Here is a 27006-nt window from a genome sequence, read left to right as displayed (position 1 = left end):
AAGCATAGAGGGAAAACTCTGGGAGAGTACATTTTATCATCAACAGAAGAAATCTAGGAATGGAACAAAGAGATTGGATTACCTGCCAGTTCTTTCTGAAACACCATCAAAGAGTGACATCAATACTTTGTTTTAAGAGCCAGAAATACCACATTCATAATAAATTATAATTCTAAAAACTTTCAAATAAAAAATTTATTAGTTCTCACATTTAGAATTACTGCAGCTCCACTACCTATATCAGTATGCATAATTTGAAACTTGAAATTCCTGAACTGAAAGCACACAACATGTACACTTTTTAGAAATTAATTTCAATAGTCAAGAACACAAAGTAAATATACTCTTCCTTAAATGACTCCTCAATTAATGCAGATGATTTCTTTCTTTCTTTTTTTTTTTTTAGACACAGAGTTTCGCTTTGTCGCCCTAGGTAGAATGCCATGGCGACACAGCTCACAGCAACCTCCAACTCCTGAGCTTAGGCGATTCTCTTGCCTCAGCCTCCCGAGTAGTTGGGACTACCGGCGCCCGCCACAAAGCCCAGCTATTTTTTTGGTGGTGGTTGTTTTTGTAGTTTGGGCAGGGGCCAGGTTCGAACCCGCCACCCTTGGTGTATGGGGCTAGCACCCTACTCACTGAGCCACAGGCGCTGCCCAGATGATTTCATTTTTATTTTGAAATACATTCAAAATTTATTTTTAAATTAACCACAGTATTCAGACTATTCTGTCCTAACAAATTAAGCTTATTTAGCTGAAAATACACAAAAATTTTGTTCACTTTAAATAAAAACTCAGGCAGAAAATAAAATATATTGTTTCACTGAATAAAAGGAATTTCCTCAAGCCTTATTTTCGAGGCAATAATGAAATCTAAGTAGCAACCATCACAATCATATTCCTAATTCTCCAAGGCAGATCTAGAAATAACACCAATCTCAGGATAAAAAGTTTTTTCAAGCACATAATACATTAACCATGGTTCTTTCTGTTTTCTTTTATTCTACTGTTAGAAGGAAATCATACTCAACTCTTGCCACTTCATTAAAAAGCTTGTCAATGACAACCTCTCTAAAAAACTGAGATCTGTGACCCAAACACTTATTCCTCGGTCCTAATCTTAGATAAATACTCTGTTTAAAAGAAAACTCAATTGTAAATTACATACAATAAACTCTCAAACAGCCATATATTATCGCAAATGAAAGTTGAAAGTTGACTGACAGCTGCTCTTTCTCTGGTACATTCTTTAAAAAGATGTTGGAATTTTAGGAATAAATTTTTATATAACTTACTATAGTTCTATACATTTCCAAAAAGATATAATTAGCCAAAACTAGCAAAATTAGTTATTTCTCTTCATAAATGAACGTTCTTTCCTTACAAAAACACTGGGTTGAGCCTAGAACTTTGTTCAACAGTTTGAGATAAATGAAATCTGACCAAAGATACATTTTCATTTTCTTCAAGAACATACAAGTGATAGGCTCAGCACCTGTAGCTCAAGTAGCTAAGGCGCCAGCCACATACACCAGAGCTGGCAGGTTCGGGCCTGCCAAACAACAATGACAACTACAACCAAAAATTAGCTAGGCGCCAGGTGTTGTGGCGGGCACCTGTAGTCCCAGCTACTCGGGAGGCTGAGGCAAGAGAATCGCTTAAGCCCAGGAGTTAGAGGTTGCTGTGAGCTGTGATGCCACAGCACTCTACCCAGGGTCACAGCTTGAGGCTCTTTTTAAAAAAAAAAAACAAAAAACATGTAATAGGTACTGCTTCTCATCCATTCATGTATTCATTGAATGCTAGCTACAAGCTAAACACTGGAGTTAAAATAAAATAATGCTTTACACCCTTGAATCTGTAGGGTTATATAACATAAGACGACAAATTAAAACAGTAGAAATGCATATATTATAATCACAATTTGCCCAACATGTAAAGAAGGCATGGAAAAGACACACTCCTATTTTGGGGTACCCCTAAACTAAGACTTGAAGACTAAGGTAGGCAAATGGGGTATGAGAAGATGAATGTAAGAAGGAGGAAAGTGTTTGCACAGAGAACTAGAAATGTGAGCCATCATATGTAGTCAGGAACTACAAACTGTACCTTACAAGTGAAGGGCATGTAAAAATCATGGATTCTTCATCATTAGTCACTAAGGAAATGTAAATTAAAACCACAAGAAGAAATCACTAGACATCTATTATAACAGCTAAAAAAATTTTTTTAAAAAGTTGACAATATCAAGCAAGTGCTAACAACAAGAGGAGCTCTCATACATTGCTGGTGGAAATGCAAACTACTACAGTCACTTTGCAAAATAATTTGGCAGTTTCTTATAAAGTTAAAAATACTCTTTACTGTGATCCAGCAATCCTACTCCTATTTACCCAAGTGAAATGAAAACTTATGTTTACAAAAAAACCTGTACATAAATGTTTGTAGTGACTATATTTACAATTGCCAAAAACTGGAAATAGTTAAGATGTCCTTCAACTGGACAGTGGATAGCAAACTGGTTCACTCATCCACACAATCAACAATATAAAGAAACATTCTACCAATATATGCAACAAATGCATTATCCTAAGTGAAAGATGCCATACTCATAAGGCTACATACTATATGATCCTGTTTACTATATTTTGCAATATATAGTGTGCTCTCATGTATAATGTGCACCCACATTTTTGGCCCAAACTTTCAGGAAAAAAATCTTTCATTTAATTTTTTAATTCAGACTTGTATTTGTTTACATTTAGGCACTTGTTTTTTGCATTATAAGGAATTTAAATATTTTTTAACATATTATGGTACAAGAGTTGCATTTTTGATGCATAAGCATAAAAGAATTAAAACCAATCAGTTGTTGCCATGGGCTGGAGATGGGGAAGGACTGTCTACAATTTCTCTTTCCCCCAGAGAAATTCTGGGGGATGATGAACTGTTCTATATACAGTAGTCTCTCCTTATCTGCAGCTTCATTTTCCCTGGTTTCAGTTAGCAAAGTCAATCAAGGTCTGAAAATTCCAGAAATAAACAATTCCTAAGTTTGTTGCTCTTTTTTTCCCTTGAGACAGAGTGTCGCTATGTTGCCCTCAGTAGACTACAGTGGCATCACAGTTCACAGCAACCTCAAACTCTTGGGCTTAAGCGATTCTCTTGCCTCAGCCTCCCAAGTAGCTGGGACTATAGGTGCCCACCACAATGCCCAGCTACTTTTTTACTGTAGTTGTCATTGTTGTTTAGCAGGCTCAGGCCGGGTTCAAACCCACAAGCCCTGGTGTATGTGACCAGCGCCCTAACCACTGAGCAACAGGCATGGAGCCAATTCCTAAGTTTTAAACCACATACCATCCTGAGAAGAATGATGAAACCTCACATAGGCTGTTCAATCCCATCCATCCTCACCTGAGATGTTAATCATCCCTTTGTCCAATATACCTACACTGCATATACCACATGTCCATTAGTCACTTTAGTTATCAGAATGAAAAAAACATAGTATATACAGTGTTCAGTTCTACCTACAATTTTAGGCATCCACTGGGGGTCTTTAAACATTATCTCCCAGGGGCTCAGCGCCCGTAGCACAGTGGTTACAGCACCACCAAGGGTGGCGGGTTCAAACCCAGCCTGGCCTAGCTAAACAACTACAACCAAAAAATAGCCAGGCCTTGTGGTGGATGTCTGTAGTCCCACTACTTGGGAGGCTGAGGCAAGAGAATCGCTTAAGCCCAAGAGTTTGAGGTTGCTGTGAGCTGTGACACGACAGCAGGGTGAGACTCTACCCTGGGTGAGACTCTGTCTCAAAAAAAATATTATCTCATGGATAAGGGAGGACTACCATATCAATTGTGGTGGTAGTTATACAACAGTACACATTTGACAGAACTGTACACTAAAAAGAATAAATCTTACTATACGTAATATATTCTTTTTGAAAATAAAAGGAAAAGGAAAACAACGAGAGATCTTGGCCTCAAAGAGATTGAGATTAAAAAAATTATTGAAGCTACTCACATCATACAGGACCCTGCTAAGAAGTTCTAGATTTTTACCTTCAAAGCAACAGACATTCCAAATGATCTCAAGGAAGGGACAGGCACAATTCAGTTCTGTATTAGAAAGAACACTGACAACAGATATAGACTGGAATAAGCAAAACAACTGAGGGACCAACCAACTACCTCAGTAATTCAGGGGGTAAATTACCAAGACCTGACCAAAGGAGAGGCAGTAGAGATGAATAGAGAAACTTAAAGGTAGAAAACAGTTTCCAGCAACTGTGAAACCAACAACCAAATGTTACTGAGAAAAAGATTTTAAATGCCTGAGGGACATTCAAATGCAAGCATCTGGTTAGATATATTGTTCTGAAGGTCAAGGGTCCAGAGCCTGAGACACAGCAGTAGATTTGAGACTCATCAGGATATTTGCAGCCATCAAATATAAGGTCGCAATAATGCAACCTTAGATTAAGTAGAGTAAAAGGTAACTCCTGGAATCAATCTGAGAAACACCAACATTATGGAATTGATGATATAATTTGAAGTATCCAAAGAACTGGCTGATTATACAGCTATAAAGTAAAAAGTGGTTACAATCCTGTGCCTATTTCAACCTGGGGTTTCTCGAAACCACTTTAATCCTTGGCATCTCTAACTTTATCTTTTAACCTGATTACCCTAAGAAAACTGAAGCATTCAGATCCCAATTTTTCAAATATCAAAAAGTAGTTAAGTAAAAGCTGTCAATGAATTCCAAGTGTTCACTTTTTGCTTTTTCATACTGTTGACAATGAGCAAATAAAGTAAGAGGTAATCTACTGAATACACTTATTCTGTCAATTAAACATAAGAGGGCTGCTAAGAGAGGTTAAATAATTGACTTCAAAGTACAGGTCAGCTTACCCACACTACCCAATAGCTAGCTTCATTTTGGTAGTTGAACAAACACTACTATGGCTGCTTTAAGGGATTTCTTGACACTGCAACAAAGGTATCAGGAAGTACTATAGGATAGATGCAATGATTCCAGATAATTAGTTCTCAAACAGGGATAAGCACCAAAATTCAGTGTGGATGGAGCTTTCTCAAAATGTCTATCTTACCAAAAGTTACACTTCTAAAACTTCTGATTTAGGGACAGTAGTTTCAGGATTAGGCCCAAACTACTTATTTTTAATAGCCCCATAAGTGATTCTGATGTACACACACACCACACACGGATCCCAAGTTGAAAAGCAATAATATAAAAGTTGGTTCCAGGCTCTATCAGGGAGTGTCTCATTTGGAAGTTTCTAAATCATATCCTAACCTTCAGGAAGCTCCTCTGATCGAGAACATACAAATATTCTTTTACCAATCAAAACCTAAAATTCTAAGCCCAACCCCTGCAAAATACCTATGAATCACCTACTGGCTTTGATAACTAGCTTTGACAGGATTTAACGTCTCAGCAGAATTCAGAAAAAGGGAATGTAAAAAAAGTTATGAAAATGAGTCATTGTCTCTCCAGTGCTTAATTCCAATTCATATTTTAATAATAAACCTACCAGAAAAATTTGGTTAGTATCACCAACTCAAGCTTTAACTTCAACCATTATTTAAGCATAACCATATCCAATCTGCATGCCATACTGAAATATTCAGATTCCACTTTTCCAAATACCAAAATTTCCCAATTTTGCAATTATGTGATAAACATTATGAATCAAAACAAAAATAATTATCCAAGAATAGAAAATGATTTTTCCCACCAAAATTTACACTTACCCATCTCTTCCTTTACTGACAATTTTTACTTCAAAATAATAAATCCCACAGGCTGCTGGTATTGGATGTGTGGCACGAACTGACGCTGCATCTTTTGGGGTTTTGCCATGACCTGCATATGAAACAGGAAAGGAAAAAAAAAATCAAATTCATATTCACTGAAATATGAAAAGGGAAATCTTAAACAATTCAGGAACCAACAGGTTTTGGAATGATACATAATTTCTGCTCCCATCAGTTCAAATAAGACTTAATGAAACATTTATCATCCCAATTAATCCAATATACAAAATAGCCCAAGTTAACCACAGACTTCTTCACACTATTACTAGTTTTATTAGGATTTCAGAATCTAAATACATACATTGAGCAAATTAAAGGGTTTCATTATATACTATTTTTGTTTTTTAGACGAAGTCTCACTTTCTCACCCTTGGTAGAGTGCCGCAGCATCATAGCTCACAGCAACCTCAAACTCCTGGGCTCAAGCAACCCTCTTGCCTCAGTTTTTCTATTTTTAGAAAAGATAGGGTCTCACTCTCACTCAGGCTGTTCTCAAACTCTTGAGCTCAAGCAATCCAGCCATCTCAGCCTCTCAAAAGAGTGCTAGGGGTTACAGGCATGAGGCCACTAGTCCAGCCCTAATAGACTACATGTTTAAGAAAAAAGGCTGTGTTTGAAAAACATAATGAGAAAATAATCTTATCAGATATAAATTTGCGTATAATTTATAAAATTCCTAAACACTCTTTTGTCACATGGCCTCTTTTGAAATATCTGTATGATAGAGTGTATTTTAAGTGAAATTTTATATAATTGGATTGAACCGGCAAAACAGCTTTCTTATTTTAAAAACTTGTAATTGTTCTTTAATATAGTGTTATTAATTCTATACAAAGTCTGATGCATAAAATTTCTTCATCCAATAATAACTTACTGAGAACTATAACTAATCTCTACTTACATTTCTTTTTTTTTTAAGACAGGAAATAACACCATACTACTACTTACATTTTAAGATATTAGAAAATGGCTTTTAAACTCTTTAACTCTTCCTTAATTCTAACCCCAGAGGGTTTTCCTTTACTCACAATCACTTCTCCTACCCCTTACCCAAGACACAAATTACCTTGAAAGCTAGCATGTGAACAAAATAAAATGAATAAAATAAATTATGTCCATAAACCACAGAAGAATGAAGACTGAAGTTGAAGTAGCACGTCAGAAAGTTCACGATTAGTATGAGTGAGACATGAGACAAGTCTCTATAATCCCCAAAAGGTCTGTATGAGAAACAATACTCACCAGGGGTCCTCAAACTTTTTAAACAGGGGGCCAATTCACTGTCCCTCAGACCGCTGGAGGGCCAGACTATAGTTTAAAAAAAAACTATGAACAAATTCCTATGCACACTGCACATACCTTATTTTGAAGTAAAAAAACAAAAAGGGAACAAATAACAATTACACCGCCTCATGTGGCCCGTGGGCTGCAGTTTGAGGACTGGTTTAATTATCTGGAATCATAATGTTGGTGGAAACACCAACATTATGGAATTGATGATATAATTTGAATATTATATTTGAAGTATAAGGAGAGAGGAGGGGAGGGGAGGGCAGAAGAGGAGAGGAGAGGAGAGGAAAAGAGAAAGAAAATGAGAGTCCATTACATATGGTCACGGGGAGGGGAGGGGAGGAGAGGAGAAAAAAAAAAAGAAAAGAAAAGAAAAAAACAAAAAAAAAAAAAGAAAATGAGAGTCCATTACATATGGTCACGTTCAACTCTCCACTCTCCTATTACAAAGTGACCTATGTCCATACCACGCAACTTCTTCCACTATTTTCTTCCTTTTGGAGACAGGATTTTGCTCTGTCAGGATCTCATTCTGTCACCCAGACCAGAGTGAAGTGATATCATCACAGCTCACTGCAACCTCCAACTCCTGGACTCAACCGATACTCCTGCCTCAGCAATGCCCCTTTCCCAAACAGCTGGGACACAGGTAAACACCATCTGCCTGGTTAATCTTTCAAGTTATTTATAAACATTTTTTAAAATTTTTTTGTAGAATGACTCCCCATATTTTGTCCAGGCTGCTCTCAAATTCCTGGCCTCTTGTCCCCCTCTTAAGCTCATGTTTTCATCCTCTTCCTCTCCACTCTCTCCCTTCCCCTGAATTTATGTATATCTTTCCCAAAATTCTATACCTCTGTGCTATGTATCACTGCCAGTAATGCACTAGTGTTGACAGTTAGTATAATGAATTTTTTTAACTTAAAAACAAAGTAAGTCCTGGCCAGGTGTGGTGGCTCAGGCCTGTAATCCCAGCACTTGGGAGGCCAAAGCGGAAGGACTGCCTGAGCTCACAGGTTCGAGACCAGCCTGAGCCAGAGTGAGACCCCCATCTCTAAAAATAGCTGGGCATTGTGACTGGCGCCTATAGTCCCAGCTACTTGGGAGGCTGAGGCAAGAGAATTGCTTAAGCCCAGGAGTTTAAGGTTGCTATAAGCTAAGATGCCACAGGCACTCTACTAAGGGTGACAAAGTGAGATTCTGTCTCAAAAAAACAAACAAAAAAAAAACGAGGTCCTGCCAATCTATTTCATTTGTCAAAGTGTTAAAATTTTATATACCTATCCACCATACCTTGACCATATTCTCATTTAACTTAAGTCACATTCTCATTTAACTTACAACCAAATTAAGACTTATAAATGATACAATGCTCTCTAGCACAATAATTTCCGAAGGGACTTTTAAGGATAATTTTAATTATACAGGATTTTCATCTCCTATGCTGACATTTCCATCTTATATGCTAAATCACAGAAAAAATATAACTCCTCTAACAGATACTAAAAATTAAGAAAAAAAAATTCTGCCTTAACCTGTGTCCTCTTCAAGGTAATGCCTCATCTCTTCCTTCATCTGTATTTCTCAAGAATAATCTATATTGACTCTCCTATTACATGGGACCTATTACCCTTTCATTTACTCTTTCAACCCATTAAAATCTGGTTTCTGCCCCCATCACTCAATTCAAACTGCTTTCTCAAAGGTCACAATGATCTAATTTCCAAATCCAGTGGAATACCATCTGTGCCTATCCCACTAAACCTATCTGTTGCACTGGACACTAAAGATCACTCCCTCACTTCTGAAATTCCCCTGCTCAGTTTCTGTGACATCACACTTTCCCTGCTGTCCAGGGACCTCTGAACTATTTCTTCCTGGACTTCATCCACTCTTTCAACATTGGTGTTATTCAGGGTTCCCATCCATGGCCCACTGCTTTTCTCATTCTATATTCTCTCTCTTTCTCTGTCAAATACACTCTTCAACCACCACCTACAGGTATCTCCTAAATCCTTCATGCCCTAGACTTCTCTCTCAAGCTTCAGGCCAGTTATGGTACCAGTACCTGTCAATCCCTCCTAGGAGAAACTGCCCCACACATTGTCTATACTGAAAGAAGTGGGAACCAGACTATCCTTATGCCAGGAGGATATTTTATAATTTGTTATTCTCCTCACAGCTCTTTCAACACACGTTAGCACCTGATCTGAAGTCTGCCAATTCACACCATAGCATATAATTAAAAGCTCTGCCCAGTAGAAGAATGACGCCTACTAGCTAGGCCAATCTGGTAAGTTTTGCAGCAATCCTTAGGAAGGAAAGGATAAGGCAGTCAATAAGGAAAAAGAAATAAGAAATCCATGAACTAGTAACCGCAGCTGAGTCCCTTTAAACAATAGAATACAGTGAACAATCATGAATTCTAGCTGTTAAGATCACTTAGAGCTCCCTTAACCCCAGAAGACCTGTTCCTGTTCTTTCTGTAAGGCTTGCTTCTTTGGCTTCTTTTGGTTTCCCTGAAGTCAGATCACAGGATTAAGATTCCCATTTTTACTTAACTCCAAATAATCTGTAATACTGACTGGGATAAGGTGGCTCATGCCTATAATCCTAGCACTCTGGGAGACCAAGGCAGGTGGATCAACCTGAGCTCAGGAGTTCTAGACCAGCCTGAGCAAGAGCAAGACCCAATCTCTAAAAAAAAACAGCTAGGAGCTGTGGCAGGCACCTATAGTCTCAGCTATTCAGGAGGCTTATTACACAAGAAGCTCTCCTGAGCCCAAGAATGTGAGGTTACTGTGAGCTACGACGCCACAGAACTTTAGCCTGGGCAACAGAGACTTTGTTTCATTTAAAAAAATATATATATATATATGTATATATATGTATATATGGTAATCCTGACTTCTTCACAATAAATGTCATCCTTGATTTCTCTACCTTTCTCATAATCTCCCAGTATTACCTCTAAATATTAGTATCTTCACAAGTAAGTCTGCTCTTCTCTGCCCCTACCACTGACCAAGTTGAGGTCCTTATTTCTAAAATGTTACACTCTAACGGGCTTCTATATGAGTTTGCTATTTCCAGTCTTGCACCTCTCGAAATTATCTCACAATCAATTGTATAATCTGACAAAAAGAAAATATGAGTCAGTCACTTCCTAGTTAAAAATCCCTTGATGATTCTCCATCTCCTATAAAAAAATCTAAACTCAATAAAATACTCCATACTGCCCCTCACTGATCTTTTCCCAGTTGCTCCTTGTCACACACAATAAATTCCAAAAATCAAAAACTGCTTATAAAACCAAACATAAACAGTAATTCTCTTCTCTGTGCTTTTGTTTTTCCTCTACTTGTAATGCCCAGCCCCTCCTCTTCCCCTAGATTCTACTACTCCTCCTCTTTTAAAACTGATCCCTGACCTCAACTCCTCCCAACAAGTTATCCCCCTGACCCACCTCCTTCCCCCTATCCAATGTCAGCCTGGGTCAATGGTTCTCCCTATATCTTCCATAGTATTCTCTATAACACTCCCCTTACTACTCTAGTTTGTATCCTTTGAGCTCTTTGAATTCAAAGACAGCATCTTATTCACCTTTGAGTGTTTAGAACCTGGCACAAAGTAAATACTCACCAAAAGCTCTTTAAATAAATGAAGAAATACTGAGCAAGACATACAAACTGTCTAGGATGACATATAATTATTATTGTCTACTTTTGAGTATGATTATTAGATTCACTTGATTTTTACAGTTACCAATAGGCATTTTTAAAGCTAATTACCCAAAATTTTGGCAAAGGGATCCCTGGGAAAGCTGAATTTGGTTATTAAATTCCTTGATTAAGAAACATTTTTATGAAATAATTTAAAAAATTTTTATATTGCTCCATAATTCTTAATAGACATTTGCGTAGGTAAGCAAGTATTTGTTGAAACATTTGTTCAACCTTAAGTACAGAAATTAGATAAGCGATTATACTTAAAAAGTGTTAAAAGGCCTTATACAGTGGCTCACATCTGTAATACCAGCATTTTAGAAGGTCCAGGAGGGAAGATTGCATGAGATCAGTCTGGACAACATATCAAGATGCTGTCTCTACCAAAAAAAAAAAAAAAAAAAAAAAAAAAATTTTAAATCAGCCAGGTATGGTGGTGTACTCCTATAGTCCCAGCTTCTTGGAAAGCTGAGGCAGGATTGCTTGAGATCACCAGTTCAAGGCTGCAGTAAGCTATGCTGGCACCACTGCACTCCAGCCTGGGTGATAGAGTGAAACCAACTCAACTCTATATCAAAAAAAAAAAAAAAAAAAAAAAAGGCTTGACACCCATAGCACAGTGGTTACGGCGCCAGCCACATACAGTAAAGTTGGTGGGTTTGAACCCGGCCCGGGCCAGCTAAACAACAATGATAACTGCAACAAAAAACAGCTAGTGTGTGGCAGGTGCCTACAGTCCCAACTACTTGGGAGGCTGAGGCAAGAGAATCACTTAAACCCAAGAATTTGAGGTTGCTGTGAGCTGTAATGCCAAGGCACTCTACCTAGGGCAACACAGTGCAACTGTCTCAAAATAAATAAATAAATAAAAACATTAAAGAACTAAAAACTGGAGAAACAAAGGGGGAGAAAAAATAGGGATACCAAAAGTTCAACCTGTTTGGTTAAGATAGTGTTAATAATGATTCAATTAAAAAATGGAATTCATGGCTTGGTGCCTGTAGCTCAGCAGCTAGGGTGCCAGCCACATACACCAGAGCTGGCAGGTTCAAACGCAGCCAGGGCCTGCCAAACAATCACAACTACAACAAAAAAAATAGCTGGGCGTTGTGGGGGGCGCCTGTAGTCCCAGCTACTTGGGCGGCTAAGGCAAGAGAATCACTTAAGCCCAAGAGTTTGAGGTTGCTATGAGCTGTGATGCCATAGCACTCTACCGAGGGCGACATAATAAGACTATCTCAAAAAAAAAAAAAAAAAAAAAAAAAAATGTAATTCATTATTTCATTGCTTCCTATCATTCCCAACTTTTACTTATCTTCCATCTCTCCTAAGCTGTCCTTAATCAGTAATATCAAGGCGTCTGAACTTTCCGAAGCATCAGTGTGTTCCAGTTATCTTTTTCCCCCAGAGAAAGTACTTTTAATCTCAACTATTCTTCAAAAAGTTCTAAATGTGATCACCAGATTTTATCTATTTCAGATAATCAGGTCTCATACAAACTGAAAGAGGTCATAAATGGTATCATGGAAAGAACACAATGGAGTCTAGAAAAATTAATTTCCAATCCTAGCTTACTTATGACTGAGAATATCTAACCTCCAGGTACTCCTACTGTCTCAAATCTAAGTGAGAACTCCAGCATCCTGTCCACATTCATTTGTGTGTATGTATCAAAACAGTCTGTGAAGTTCCAAATTAGTAGTAATAACTTCAAAAATATAAAAATGCAATCTGAAATTGAACCATTTAGACTAAATCCACTCACATTCATTAAAATGCTTTAAAGTAAAAGTTATCATTGTAACTAAGTCTAAGCCTGTCACATTTGTATTTATTCAATATTGACAAGAATTTTAAAAATATGAGAGGCCATCCCTGGGTTTTCCAATAGTCAGTGTGTGACTTCTAAGCAAAGGTCTTTTAATATATACATATTATACACACACTGTTATCCCTCTGCAATCCAATAAACTTTATTTGCAAGTCTAGTTTAATGTTAATCCCTTGAAATGAATCAAGCAACAATACTGCTTCCAAACCCAATAATTTCAATGTAGAAGAATAACATCTTAAAAACAGAGTATGTTCAGAGCAAAAGAAACCAAGCTACCTCTATTTCAAAGATGAAAATTCTCACCATTCTGGACTGTAATCATCAATTTTTTGAAATTCTGTAATATGCAAATATATGAATAGTAGTTTTAATGTTAAAAGTCTCAAAATGCTTAGGTAAAATCAAGGCAGCATAATGATAGGTTAAATAAAAATTCACTCTTGTTATTTTGTGATTTCAAAGTTTTATTATCCACTACCTATGACACCTCCCCTTTGCTTCCTTCCTTTGCTACTTTGGACAGAGTTGCCCAATATGTTTGGTATAGTGCTCTCAGAAGACACACAGAAAAATAACAGTAACCACAACAGAAAACTCACACACACTCTATAATAACAAGACAAGAGGAAGAGGCAGTAGAAAGGGGGAAATAGAGACTGTGACAAGGGGGAAGGGAGAAGAAACAAAGGGGATAGAGAAAAGAAAAGAAAATGACATCTTCCAGAAATAATGGTTTATGTTCACAAAAAAGTGACGTTTCCAGAAAGAATCTTACCATTACACAACAAAAAGTAATAAAGAGGCCAACAGGAAAAATAACTGAGACAGCAGTGTCATAAATATTCTAAACTCCAACCAATTTCACATAAGCATGTACTCTTCTCTGACCCAAATCATCAATTTAATGTAAAAGTAAAACTAATCAAGGCACACTACAGTGCTAAATAAACTGAAATCACAAATCTTACACATCATGGTAATTCAGAGCTGGAAATTTCCTTACCAACCATCCAGCTCAACTCCCACACTCAGAGGAATAAACTGAGTAAGGCCCTGTCTTAAAATATATCTACAATCACAAATGACTTCAGGACTCAGGAAAGCTAGGATTCTTTGTTCAGTAATCTTTCATATATACTGCCTCTGATTTTATAAGCTAATTATTGACCATCAACCATAAATTTGAGAAAAAGTTCTGTCTCACATCTAACAAAAGCTTTCTGGTGGCCTGATCAGAAGTAACACTTCATAATACTGTTCACACACATTAATAAACAAAATTAAAAGAAAAAGCAAAAAAAAATTTATGAAAAACAAAATTAACTTCACAAGAGAAAACAAAATGTCCTAAGAAAAAAACAAAACCCCAACTACTGTATTTTGAAATTTTCAGCCATTTAGATTAGGAACATAAAATTAAAAGTACTTCTTTGCAGCTATGCCAAGAATAAAAAGGAGGACTTTTCAACAAGGCGTATTTTGTGTGTGATTTTCTGCAGCCAAATCATTTGGTAGGTTTCTGTTGCCATTCTCCTTTCAGATTAAACAGTAACTCACTTATCAAGGTTCTTCTCAAATTCGGTCATGTTTTGAGGATATAACCACAAGGTTGTTTATAACCCTGTACATACATGTCACTAGCACACACACCCCTTTGTAGCTGATCAAAATGAGGCTGTTTACAATGCAAAAGCTCCTGTTTTAGGTTTGGGGCCTAAAACACAGGGTATGTTTCCAGACAGACTGATACATTACATTGATTTTTTTTCTTCCACACAAGTAAACTTGATGCATGCTACTAAAACAGACTACATTTCAAAAATTCCCCTCAGCGATTTATAATTTTATATACAAAGTATTTGCTTCAAGCTCTGTTTTACCCTAAGATAAGTGAGGCAGGAGGGGACAAGCACAGGCCTAAGATCGTTGTTTTTAACTGCAGGTGTAAAACATAAACCAATTTCCTGTAAGTACTAAAGAACATTTTTTTAAAAAACCTTGTTTTCAACAAGACTTCGTGTAATACCCAATACGAATACCTGCACAGGGCATTTCCAACCCGGAGGGTACGTTTGTGCTTCCCTAAGGAAACAGGTACTCCTGAGGTTTCCCCTCTTCCCCTCCCAGTTGCTTTTAGTAAGAGACACTGATGGCAAACTTGGGCCCTTGTCCTTTTTTTGTCCCCCTTGACAATCTCTGGCCTAATTTTAATTACTCCTCCCCCCACGTATCTCAACTCTCCCTTACCTAGAAGTCCCTTACCTAGAAGTCGTACCTCAGAACCGTATCTCCCTTTCCCTCAATGTAAAAAGAGAACTCCAGACCCACTACCTGGAGAACAATGTAACCCAACTCCGAGTCCATGGATTCCTCTACCCAAGCCCCAGAATTTATCTTAAAGGGAAATCAGAAAGCGAGTTCTGTCCTGTCATCCCGGATTCCCTCAAGGTGTCCTATCCCGGCTGGGATTACCCAGCCTCCCTACTGGGAGCACTCCACTCACCTTCCTCTTCCACGATCTCGCCCCTCGCCCTCGGGCCTCTCACCGGGACCCCAGAGCCCACCCTCGGGGCAGCGGAGCCGGCGGCGAGCCACCTCAGGGGGCACACGCCCGCTAGGGCGGGGGGCGGGGGCGGGTCGAGAGCGTCGCAGGCTGCGACCGGACACGTCGGGTCAGCGCCCCACTCCCACCGCAGGACACACGCCCAGTACCTTTGTAGTGCACCCGCAGGTTGTTCTGAGAGAGGCCAATGTAGCTGAACTTGTCCTTCGGGCTCCAGGAGCGGGGCAGCGGCGTCTCCTGCTCGTCCACCGCCGGGTACAGGCGCTTCAGTCGCCGCTGCAGCTCCTTCTCCTGCTCGTTCAGGGCCGAGTCCCCGTGCGGGAAGGGGGCCGCGGCGCTGCTGCCGGCCGCCAGGGTTGGGGCCGGGGTGCCTCCGGCCGGGCCGGGACCCACGACAAGGCCCGGGGGCGCGCTGGCGGGGGCAGCCGCCGAGGCAGGGGGCGGCGGGGGCGGCGGAGGCGGCGGCGGGGCTGCGGTGGCCGGAGGCGGCGGCGGCGGCGGTGGGGGGTGGAGGAGCAGGGCGGCCGCTGCGGCCCCCAAGCCGCCGCCGCCCGCGCCGCCTCCGGGCGAGCCGGCCGGAGAAGAGCCGGCGCTGACGGCCGGGGGCGCGGGCAGGACGACTCCGGAGACCGGACCCACGGCCGCCGGTGGTGGCGGCGGCAGCTGCTGCTGCTGTTGTTGCTGCTGCTGCGGCGGCGGCGGCTGCCCGGACATCCCGGCCGCGACTCAGCCTGCGGCCACCTCCACCTCTTCTTCCTCCTCTGCTTCCCGGGGGCGCTGTCGCTGCGGCCGCCGGCACCAGGCGCCCAGTCCGCCCGCCCCGGAAGCAGGCGGCGGGCCGCGCGCCCAGGGAGAGCGCGGCAGTTGGGGGGCTTGGAGACGCGGGAGTGGGCAGCGGGCCCGGGGAGGCCCTGAGAGAACGTTGGCCGGAGCGGGGGCGCGCAGCCCGGGGACGAGGCGCCCGGGGCGGGGGCGACGCTCGAGAGCGCGGGAGGGAAGGCGCGCTGGCGGCCGCTGCTCTCGCGGCTGTTTCCCGGCGGGCGGGCCGGAACGGCGCGAGACGCTGCGCGCGGGCGGCGCTAGGCGAGGGGGCGGGACGGAGGCGCGAGGGGCGGGGGCGCGCGGGCCGCGGGGGTCCCGGCTGTGTGCGGGGAGGCGGCTCTCCGCGGCCCGCCAGCCGCTCGCAGGCTGGGACGCAAGGCTCCCGGCGCCGCAGGTCCCTTCCCAGGCACCGCCTCCTCCCACGAGCCGGCCGCCGCCTCCCACCCACCCCGCAGCCGGCGAATCTCCTCCTACTTCACTTCTTTTTGTTGTCGTCGCCCCACCTCCCCACAGCAGGGCTCCTCCGAGCCGCGGCGCTGCTCCTCGTCCAGGCGAGAGTAATCGAGCCCCGCTGAGGCCGCCACGAGCCCGGCCTCCGAGCGCTCAGGGACCCTCCGGACCCGGTCGTGCGGCGGGGCTCGGGCTCCGGGTGCCAGCTCCGGGCGGCCCCGGGCTCTCTCCTCCAGTTCTGCCGTGGGCTCTCGCCCCAGTCCGCCTTTCCGTTCTCTGCCTCCCTCCAAAAAGGACCGTACTGCTTGCTTTTCCTACTTCTTAGCTTGTAACACCGTAACACCCTTACGGACTGCGTGAACGATTTCTGAAGGTAAAGTCTCCCACTTAAAATAGTGACTGTTTCATTAGTTAATTTTATGAGGCCTAGTAGTGAACTTAGAGTGGTAGAAGGTGTCACTAATAAAGGTTGGCATGTCTTCAAAGAACAGGAAACGGGAGCTGTATAAATACAAGATTACGGTGTATATTTAAGAATGGCTTCTAGAGACGTCAAAACATTTTATAGACTCATTAATTTTCATAACACCTTTTACGTAGGAAAGAATTATGCCCATTTTTTAAACAAGGAAGTATTAACTGAGGTCAGCAAAGTCAAAAATAGGACTTCCGACTTTGCAGTTCCCAATTGAGTGCTTGGTCAACTGCTTTGACACAATTTGCCAAGTGTTGGTCTCTGACCATAATACTACTATTTTGTTTTGAACACTTTCCTGTCTAGCTTATCCTTTCCCTAGCTGGCAAAAATGAAGCTTTAAATGTGAAATCAATTCTAACGTTTTGTTTGCTTCCCAAAGCTACTGAGATGGTAATTGTTGGTCAAATAAGCAAGGAATGTTTGGCTGAAGAGAGAATTACTTCATTTTGAAGAAGGTAAGTAAATGGTGATTTAATTGAATACCCTCAATGTTTAGCTAAAACTGATTAACAGTCATTTAGCCTAATTTCTCCCTCAATTACCCAACTAGATGCCCTGTTGTTCTTTGATAAAAAATATATCTGATAATTTTGACCTATTCTTTGATGACATTTTTCAAACCATTGTACTTTAAATCACATGATTTCACTCTACTTACATTGTTCTAAAACTTTCATTTGTATTACAGCGACAATGAGTCCAAAGTAAACCAAACTGTCACTGTAAGATAGCCATGGCAGAATAAATGGACTTCACACATCATTAAAGTTTCTTGAAATGGTCATCAAGCATTTATTAAGATACATGTTTTCTTTCAGCATACATAGAAACCACTCCATTCTAGAACTTTCCATATTGTAGGAATACTTGAGGGAAAATAGAATTGTTTGACATTTTGCTGGAAGCTTTTTTTTTTGACGGACTCTCACTTTTTCGCCCTTAGTGGAATGCCATGGCATCATAGCTCACAGCAACCTCAAACTCTTGGGCTCAAGCAATTCTCTTGCCTGAGCCTCCCAAGTAGCTGGGACTACAGGCGCCCAATACAACGCCCGGCTATTTTAATTTATTTATTTTTTTTATTCTTTTGCAACACAAATGGTCCTTTTAATAGGTACTTCAATTATCAATAGGTATCATTCTCACTTTTGCCTCTAAATGTTGGTTCTATTTTTACTATGCACACTTTCAGGGTAATCAGCAGGAACAATGCCCTCATATCCTTAGTAAACCTGTTAAGTGGACTCCCAATATGCAGGTAAGGCAGAGATGCCACCAAAGAACCTATACTCAGACCACAAGGAAATAGCATTTTAATGGACCTCCCCTCCATTTGGCTTCTAGCCACCAGGACACAAGCCCCTCCAACATCCTTAATCTTCTCTTCAGCTCTTCTGTTGTTTCGTCTTGGCCGCCGACATGCCATCCAGATTGAGGAAGACCCGGAAGCTTTGGGGCCACATGAGCCCCGGCCATGGCCGTAATTCCCGTCTATTTTGAGAGGTGGGGTCTCGCTCTTGCTCAAGCTGGTCTCAAACCATAAGCTCAGGTAATCCACCCTCCTCAGCCTTCCAGAGGGCTGGGATTACAGGCATGAGCCATCTCACCTGGTCCTTGTTGGAAGTTTTTTATAAAAGTGACTGGTTGCTCTTTGCAAACAATCTCAAGAAATTAATGATTTCATTTGTGGGAGAGAGTGCTGTGAAATGGGCACTTTCTCATATGGAAAGAGGTAGAGAACACTGATAACATCATTTTAGAAAGCTATGCACTTAGTGATATTTATACAGAGACATAAAGGAGTTCATGCCTTTTATCCAGAAAAAAAAGCTAAGCATCAAAATCTAAATGTGGAAGTGCTTTAGGTCTAAAAATGTTCAATAGAAGAAGTATTAATGGTAGATTAAATATGGAAGCAATTAAGTGCCCAACATGAAGGGACTAATTGAAGAAATTATCATATATCCCACTCAGTGGAATTAGGGATATAGGAGCACATTTGTGCCATTTTTTAAAGGGTATCCTTTTGGGGTAGTGGAATTGCCGAAAGAAGAGGCCAACCAGTTAAAAAAGGCATCCATCCCTTCCTCTTGACTTAGTCAGTGGCTCTCAGGCCCAATTTCAGGCCCACTGTTTGAAGGCTCCTTGCATAAGGATATCCTGAAACAAGTTATTTATGGCCTCTTAGAAAAATGGTGTTGAAGACATGGAAAAATGATTATGACATACTAAAGGAAAAGAGACCATATAATAATTACAGCACTCCTAAAAATCATTACCAAAAAGACATGAAAGAAAATCATAAAACATTTCTATAAAGGACAATTATATAATAAAAGCAAAATTTTATTAGAAAAATATAAGAATTGCACAAAGAGATATAAATGGTAAAAATCCATTAGCCATGAACTTATCCTCACTGTTCTTGAAAGTATGTTTTCAGTCTTTACCATGTGATCCTGCAATATTCTATATCTAGATCTGTTGGGTTTCTCAATAGCAAACAATAGGAGCCAATTCTGGCTCTCTTAAGCAGAAAAGGAACTTAATAGAAAGATACTGAATAGTTCTCAGAATTGATCAGAAGGCTTGACAACCAGGCCTAAAAACAAAGATCAAAGGAGGACAGGCAGCATAAATGGATTGGCCTGAGCCCTACTACTGCTCATAGAAATGACCACCAGTTACCACCTCACCACCTGTACTCTGACCTCTCTGACCTCCAGTCTTCAGAGTTGACCAAGCCCAGATTACATGCCCATACCAGAGTCTACCAGCAAACAGAGATTCCCAGATTACCCAATGGTTGGGTTATAGAGATACTAAGGTATCTTCACCTCAGTGTGAGCTTGGAGCAGCAATGAGTCCATGGAGCTGGTCCCTTTGGGCAGTGAGCAGTCTCTTGGGGTTGGAGTACCATACTCATCTTAGCATTTTCTGTATGTGGCATGACATGACAAAGTTTAGAACATATTGCCCTAGTGGGAAAAGGGCCTCTGGTTCCCACAGTAGAGGATTTTCCATACCAGGAAAGAGGTTCAAGTACTGACCCGCATATTTCAGTCAAGGTCTATGACGATATCCTTCTGGGTACTGAAAAATGTGTGCCTAGAACTATAGTACGATTTTAGGGTCTGAATAAGTTCCCAGTTGCTGTAAAACAAATATCAATCCAAACTCAGTGGGTTAAAAGAACATTTATTATAGTTTCTGTGAGACAGAAAACTGACACAACTTCATTGGGTCCTCTGCTTCAGAGTCTCAGAAGCATTCAAGGTGTCAGCCGTGGCTGCAGTCAGCTCAAGAGAACTGGGGGCTGGGCGTGGTGGCTCACACCTGTAACCCTAGCACTCTAGGAGGCTGAGGCAGGTGGATTGCTTGAGCTTAGAAGTTTGAGACCAGCCTGAGCAAGAGTGAGATCCTGTCTCTACTAAAAATAGAAAAACTTGGGTATTGTGGCACACACCTGTAGTCCCAGCTACTCAGGAGGCTGAGACAAGAGGATCCCTTGAGCCCAAGAATTTGAGATTGCTGTGAGCTATGATGCCATAGCACTCTACCCAGGACAACAGAGTGAGACTCCATCTCAAAAAAAGTGTAAAAATAAAATTTAAAAAATATATATATTTTTAAAAGACATTAACTGGGGAAGAATCCACTTCCAAGCCCACTGACATGAATATTGGCAGGATTCGGTTCCTTAAGAGCCTCAATTCCTTGCTGGCTATTGGCCAGAAGCAGCCTTGGTGCTTGCAAGTATGAAAACCAAGAAGGCAATAGTAGAGGGACAGAAGTCATGGGCTTTTGTAACCTAACCGCAGAAATGACATCTCATTGTTTTTACCACAATATGTTCATTAGAAGTAAATCACTAGGTCCACCCCTTCTTCAAGGGGAGAGGATTACACAGGCCATGCACACCAGAAGGTAAGCATCTCTGAATGCCATCTTTGGAAATCGCCTCTCACAGGGTTCTTGTGATTTCCAGTGCTCCTGGAGGACTGCACCTGCTGCATTCACATCTAATATAGCTTCCAGACCAGAGACTGGCAATCTTTTTCTGTAATAGGTTAGACATATGGTACTTATCACTGCAACTACTCAGTTTTGCCATTGTGAGTAAAAAGTAGCTACAAACAATGCATAAACAAATTAGTGACTTCTCTGAAAAATACCAAATGGCAGATGACACCAGTGCCTCAGGACCCATGGGCCCTGGGTTGGAAAGCCATGTGCCTTCTGTGTAGGCTTTGACTATGGCTGAAGTTAAGACTGGGGCTGATGCCAAGACCACAGAGATCAAGGAGGCAAAGCCTAGAACAAAAAATGGATACCTGTCACCAAGCTGGGCCTCCTAGTCAAGGACACAATGACCAGGTCCCTGGAAGAGGTCTACCTCTCCATCAAGGAGTCTGAGATCGCTGACTTTTTCCTGGGAGCATATCTCAAGGATAAGGTTTTGAAGATTATGCTGGTGCAAAAGCAGACCTGCACTGGCCAGTAACCCAGACTCAGGGAGCACAATGGCCACATTGATCTGGGTATTTAGTGCTCCAAGGAGGGAGCCACTGCCATCTGAGAGGACAGCATGTCGGCCAAGCTCTCCACTGTCCCCATGAAGAGAGGCAACTGAGGGAACAAGATGGACAAGCCCCATACAATCCCTTGCAAGGTGACAGGCCACTGTGGCTTTGGGCTGATATACATTATGCCTACCCCCAGAGGCACTGGCATCACCTAGGCTTCTGTCCCCAAGAAGCTACTGCCAAATGGCTAGTATTGATGACTGCTCGTCAGCCAGGAGCTGCTTTACCATCCTGGGCCTTAAATGCTATCTCCAAGACCTATGAAAAACTAACCCCCAACCTCTGGGAAGAGATCATATTCATAAGTCCCATGAATTCACTAATCATCTCATCATCTCATCGAGACGCACACCAAAGAGTCCAAGGTAGGAGGATTGCTTGATTTTCAAGACCAGCCTGACCAAGAGTGAGTCCCTGTCTCTACTAAAAATAGAAAAACTAGCTGGGTGTTGTGGTGGGCACCTGTTGTCCCAGCTACTTAGGAGGCTGAGGCAAGAGGATCACTTAAACCCCGGAGTTTGAGTTTGTTGTGAACTAGGCTGAGGTCATGACCCTCTAGCCTAAACAACACAGTGAGACTCTATCTTAAAAAATAAAATAAAATAATGAATAAAAAAGACCCACACAAGAGTCTTGTACCTACAACATAGGGAATTTTTGTTTGTTTGTTGAGGCAGACTCTCACCCTGTTGCCCTGGATAGGGTGCTGTGGCATCAGAACTCACAGCAAAGTCAAACTCTTGGGCTCAAGTGATCCTTTGAAGTAGCTGGGACTACAGGTGCCCACCACAATGCCCGGCTAGTTTTTCTATTTTTAGTAGAGATGGGATCTTACTCTTGCTCAGGCTTGTCTCAAACTCCTAAACTGAAACAGTCTACCCACCTTGGCCTCCCAGAGTGCTAGGAGGCGGTGAGCCCTCATGCCTGGCCCCACATAGGGTTTTTATTACAAGAAAAATAAAATGAATTAAGCCTGTTTAAAAAAAAATCACAAGAGTGTGACTGTGATCCAATAAAACTGTACAAAAATAGGCACCTGGATTTGGCCTATAGGCTGCGGTTTGTGATTCCTGTTCTCAACCATTATAGATATACATTCCTTAAAAGCCATTCTGAACACTAAATGACAAGACTATGTCATTAGCAATGAAATCCCAAAAGTCAATAAGTTCACTTTATTACCAGCAATATGGGCTGCAGCCAGTGTCCTGCATCACCAAATGCCACACGGATGGAGTCAGGAAATGAATGAAAAATGGCTGAGCAATGCCAGGAAACTATAGCAGCAACGAGTCTAAACTGGAGATAATTCTCTGTCAGTGTTCATTAACCATCTACCTATTCTATATGAAACCGTGTGTTAGGTTCTGGACAGGGAGTAAGGAACAAGGAAAGAAGGATGGCAAAGAAAAATAGGGTAGTATGAAACCTATTCCTTCAGTGAATAGAGTCTAGTTGAAGAGGTAAGATTACTAATAGAGTCATCCCTCAGAATCCTCAGGGGATTGGATCCAAGATCTCTCATGGATACCAAAATGCACAGATGATCAAGTCCCTTATATAACATGGTGTAGTATTTGCAAACAACGTACATTCATCATCCCATATACTTTAGTCATCTCTAGATCATTTATAATGCTTAATACAATGTACATATTATGCAGTTTTTATATTATTTAAGGAACTTTTTTTTAAGGTTTTTATTGGCGAGGGAGGGATGCTGCAGAGCAGCACCAAGGAGGAGAGAAAAGGAGAGAGGGGAGAAAAGAGAGAGAGAGAGGAAAGAGCGGGGGTGGCGGGAGAGGGGGAGAGAGAGCTATTTAAGGAATAATGACAAGGAAAAAAAAGTTCATATATGTTTGGTCCAGATGCTACCATCATAGTCCTAATTAAATTTTTTATTTTTTTTTTGAGACAGAGTCTCACTACGTTGCCCTCAGTAGAGTGCCGTGGCGTCACAGCTTACAGCAACCTCTAACTCTCTTGGGGTTAAGAGATTCTCTTGCCTCAGCCTCCCAGGTAGCTGAGACTACAAGTGCCCACTACAACACCCGGCTGTTTTTTGGTTGTAGTTGTCATTGTTGTTTGGTAGGCCCTTGGCCGGGTTTAAACCTGCCAGCTCTGGTGTATGTGGCCGACGCCCTAGCTACTGAGCTACAGGCGCCAAGCCCTAACTACATTTTTAATCCTCAATTGATTGAATTCAAAGAGGTTTGCAGCTACAAAGGGCTGACTACACACATGAATTAGAGCAGTGCCTCTCACATATAAATGTGGGGATCTGCCAAATTGGACCTGAGATCTGCATTTCTTTCTCTTTTTTTTTTTTTGTAGAGACAGAGTCTCACTTTACTGCCCTCGGTAGAGTGCCATGATGTCACAGGACTCACAGCAACCTCCAGCTCTTGGGCTTCCACGATTCTCCTGCTTCAGCCTCCTAACAGGCTTCAAGAGGATGCTGCTGTTTCTGCCAGTGGTGCATGGACCTCCTTAATAGCAAGGACTGAGAGAACCAGTGATGCTCTTTGGGCTCCAAAGAGTCCACAAACAGTTTAAGAAAGGTCTAATGAGGGAGGATTCAGCATCAAAATTTGCATGCTGTCTTGGACAGAACACATGTAGTGCTGGATATTACTACAAATAAGGAGATGGTATACCTGGGATTCAAAGTTCAGGATGAAAAGGGTCTGTGGGACCACATGGAATAACACGAATGAACTATTTCATGTTCACGTGTGAATAAAAATAGTTATAATTAATTGTTCATGAAATAAAATCTATGTGAAAAACCAAAAGCTAATTTTAGAAGAAACTGTGTGTTTTATGTATCTGTTCTAGAAGAATTTGGACAAAAATTACAATTTTGGCTGAAGTCACCTACATTAATAATTATTTAACAAGTTAACTGACTCTCAATCTCATTCTGACTGTCACCTTAATTTTTCCTTCTGTTTTTTCTAGACCACTGAAGTTTTTCTTTCATCTGCCAAAGTTCACAAGCTTCCTTCCATCCATACTGATCTCTGTGTCCCCTCTTTATTGTTTCTTGATGGTTGATATCAAAAGTGCATTCAAAATGGAATAACAGGGCGGTGCCTGTGGCTCAGTCGGTAAGGCGCCGGCCCCATATACCGAGGGTGGCGGGTTCAAACCCCGCCCCGGCCAAACTGCAACCAAAAAATAGCCGGGCGTTGTGGCGGGCGCCTGTAGTCCCAGCTGCTCAGGAGGCTGAGGCAAGAGAATCGCTTAATCCCAGGAATTGGAGGTTTCTGTGAGCTGTGTGAGGCCACGGCACTCTACCGAGGGCCATAAAGTGAGACTCTGTCTCTACAAAAAAAAAAAATGGAATAACAACAGGGAGCAGATAGCAAGAACTCATTTCCTCCCTTAGCACTGCTGGGTCAGTGAACAAGTCCTTGATGGAATCATGGAATAATAAGGCTACCCCAGAATTTCTCTGAGCATTAGGGAATGCCACTTGCAGGCCTACGAAATACCGAGGGTTCAGTGGATTCTGTATCATGCAGGCAGTCAAAGGCATAGTTGGGAAAGAAGAGACTGGGGAAAGTTAGATGAAAGACAAAAATAGCATCGAAAAAAATAGAAGAAAATAATTGTCCTTAGGACAATGATAAATAGCTCACCAAAGTGCCAAATATCACTGAAGGTCATAATTTGCAGCCCACTGCGAGTTAGCCCGCTGTTTCCCCAAGTGGGGTGCATTCCATGGATCACCTATTGAGTGCTATTCTATGCAACACACAGTGCCAGGCAGCACGTGGAAAAAAATATTTTTAAAGAACTTAATATCCTTGCCATCAAGGAATTTATAGTTTTGTGGGAAATAGTTATTTACACAATCAAGTTTTGAGGATAGAATATGAAAAGTGCTATCATAAAGACAAAAAGCACCGTGGCTATTTTTCTAATATCCCACGAAAAGTAATTGTCTAGCCTCACTCATTAGTGTAAGTAAAACAAATCAAGTCTTCAATCTACATTTCTTTGTATCTAGATTACAGCATGGAGATAATCAATAGAAATTGTTTTTTACCATGATGGTCCTCAAAGAAGGCCAAATCTGCAATCTGCAGTCCTCCAAAGAAGGCCAATTTCATGGGTCACTATTTCTTTCATCATGGTTACATATCATGTTATGCTTGGTAATTAATTTTTGTAAGCACTTTTATTTGTTTTTCTTAAGGGCCTTGAAAGATAATACAAGGAGAAATATGCTAGACAATATGTAAGATTTTCCAAAATTATATCAGGTTGGGCGCCATGGCTCACGCCTGTAATCTTAGCACTCTGGGAAGCTGAGGCGGGTAGGTTGCTTGATTCGAGTAGTTTCAGGGCAGCCTGAGCAAAAGTGAGATCCCGTCTTTACTAAAAGTAGAAAAGCTAGCTAATCCCAGCTACTTGGGAGGCTAGTGCAAGAGAATCACTTGAACCCAAGAGTTTGAGGTTGCTGTGAGCTATGATGCCGCCACACTCTACCAACAATAACAAAGTGAGATTCTTTCTCAAAAAAAAAAGAAAAAAAGTAATATTTCAAAGATGTCAGATCATCTGCATCTTAAGAAGTATAAATAGTAAAGTTGTGTCAAAGACTTCCCTGGGATTTTTCCACTTTAGCTGTAATTAGTTTATTCTACAAATATTTAAACTTAGAAACAGACATCGATTATTTGAAGAGGGGTGGCACTTGCTGTGGAAATACTGCTCTGTCCCCGAATGTCACCAACAGTTCTTCATATGTGCCTTATACCATTGTCCATATGAAAATTTCCCACAGACCCCTTCTCTTGCTGCTGCTTGTGAGGGTCCGCGCCCTCTCCGCACGCCTTGTCACCATGCCTCGGAAAATTGAGGAAATCAAGGACTTTCTGCCAGGCGAAAGGATGCCAGGTCTGTCAAGATCAAGAAAAATAAGGATAATGTGAAGTTTAAAGTTAGATGCAGCAGATATCTTTATACCTTGGTCATCACAGACAAAGAGAAGGCAGAGAAACTGAAGCAGTCTCTGCCCCCTGGTTTGGCAGTGAAGGAGCTGAAATGAAGCAGACATGCTGATTTGAATTGTATTAAATTTTAAAAATTCAAAAAAAAAAGAAACTTTCCCATAGATAACAGCTCTTTGACATTCTTAAGAGGCCCGATCCTTTCTGAATCCTTAAACTCCAAGTCACCTGGTAGAATATTATGCTACCCCATAAAATTCAACAAGTATAAAGAGAATAGTCTACATGATTGGAGTACAAAAAAGCCACACTGATATGTGTCTATTTGGTGATTGGCCAGGCTGCTTAGTCACCAAGGGCATGTTTCCATATAGAGCATTAACTTTAACACAACACATGTGTGCTACAATCAGTGCTTGGCAAAATTATGTCAGGAACCTTCTGGATTTCTT

General features: G+C 41.4%; 1 protein-coding gene and 1 pseudogene across 3 annotated transcripts in view; one reads left to right on the top strand and one right to left on the bottom strand.

The window, feature by feature from the left end:
* Positions 1-16289, bottom strand: part of RANBP9 (RAN binding protein 9) — a 114005-nt gene extending 97716 nt beyond the window's left edge. The window contains exons 1-2 of one of the 2 annotated variants that reach the window (XM_053603510.1): positions 15407-16289; positions 5783-5894 (exon numbers count right to left, since the gene is read on the bottom strand). In XM_053603510.1, the coding sequence (XP_053459485.1) occupies positions 5783-5894; positions 15407-15971 (677 nt within the window). In that variant the 5' untranslated portion in view covers positions 15972-16289. The remainder of the gene's footprint in view (positions 1-5782; positions 5895-15406) is intronic. The other variant, XM_053603511.1, reaches the window with a different exon arrangement.
* Positions 16290-25870: 9581 nt separating this feature from the next.
* LOC128594594 (60S ribosomal protein L38-like) lies at positions 25871-26700 on the top strand (annotated as a pseudogene). The gene has a single exon (XR_008382603.1). The product of XR_008382603.1 is annotated as a 60S ribosomal protein L38-like (transcript).
* The last annotated feature ends 306 nt before the right edge of the window (positions 26701-27006 follow it).

This window comes from Nycticebus coucang, chromosome 9, assembly GCF_027406575.1.
Source record: "Nycticebus coucang isolate mNycCou1 chromosome 9, mNycCou1.pri, whole genome shotgun sequence".
Lineage (NCBI taxonomy): Eukaryota > Metazoa > Chordata > Mammalia > Primates > Lorisidae > Nycticebus > Nycticebus coucang.
Note: the sequence above shows the minus strand (reverse complement) of the source record. Positions and strands in the feature narration are given on the sequence as shown.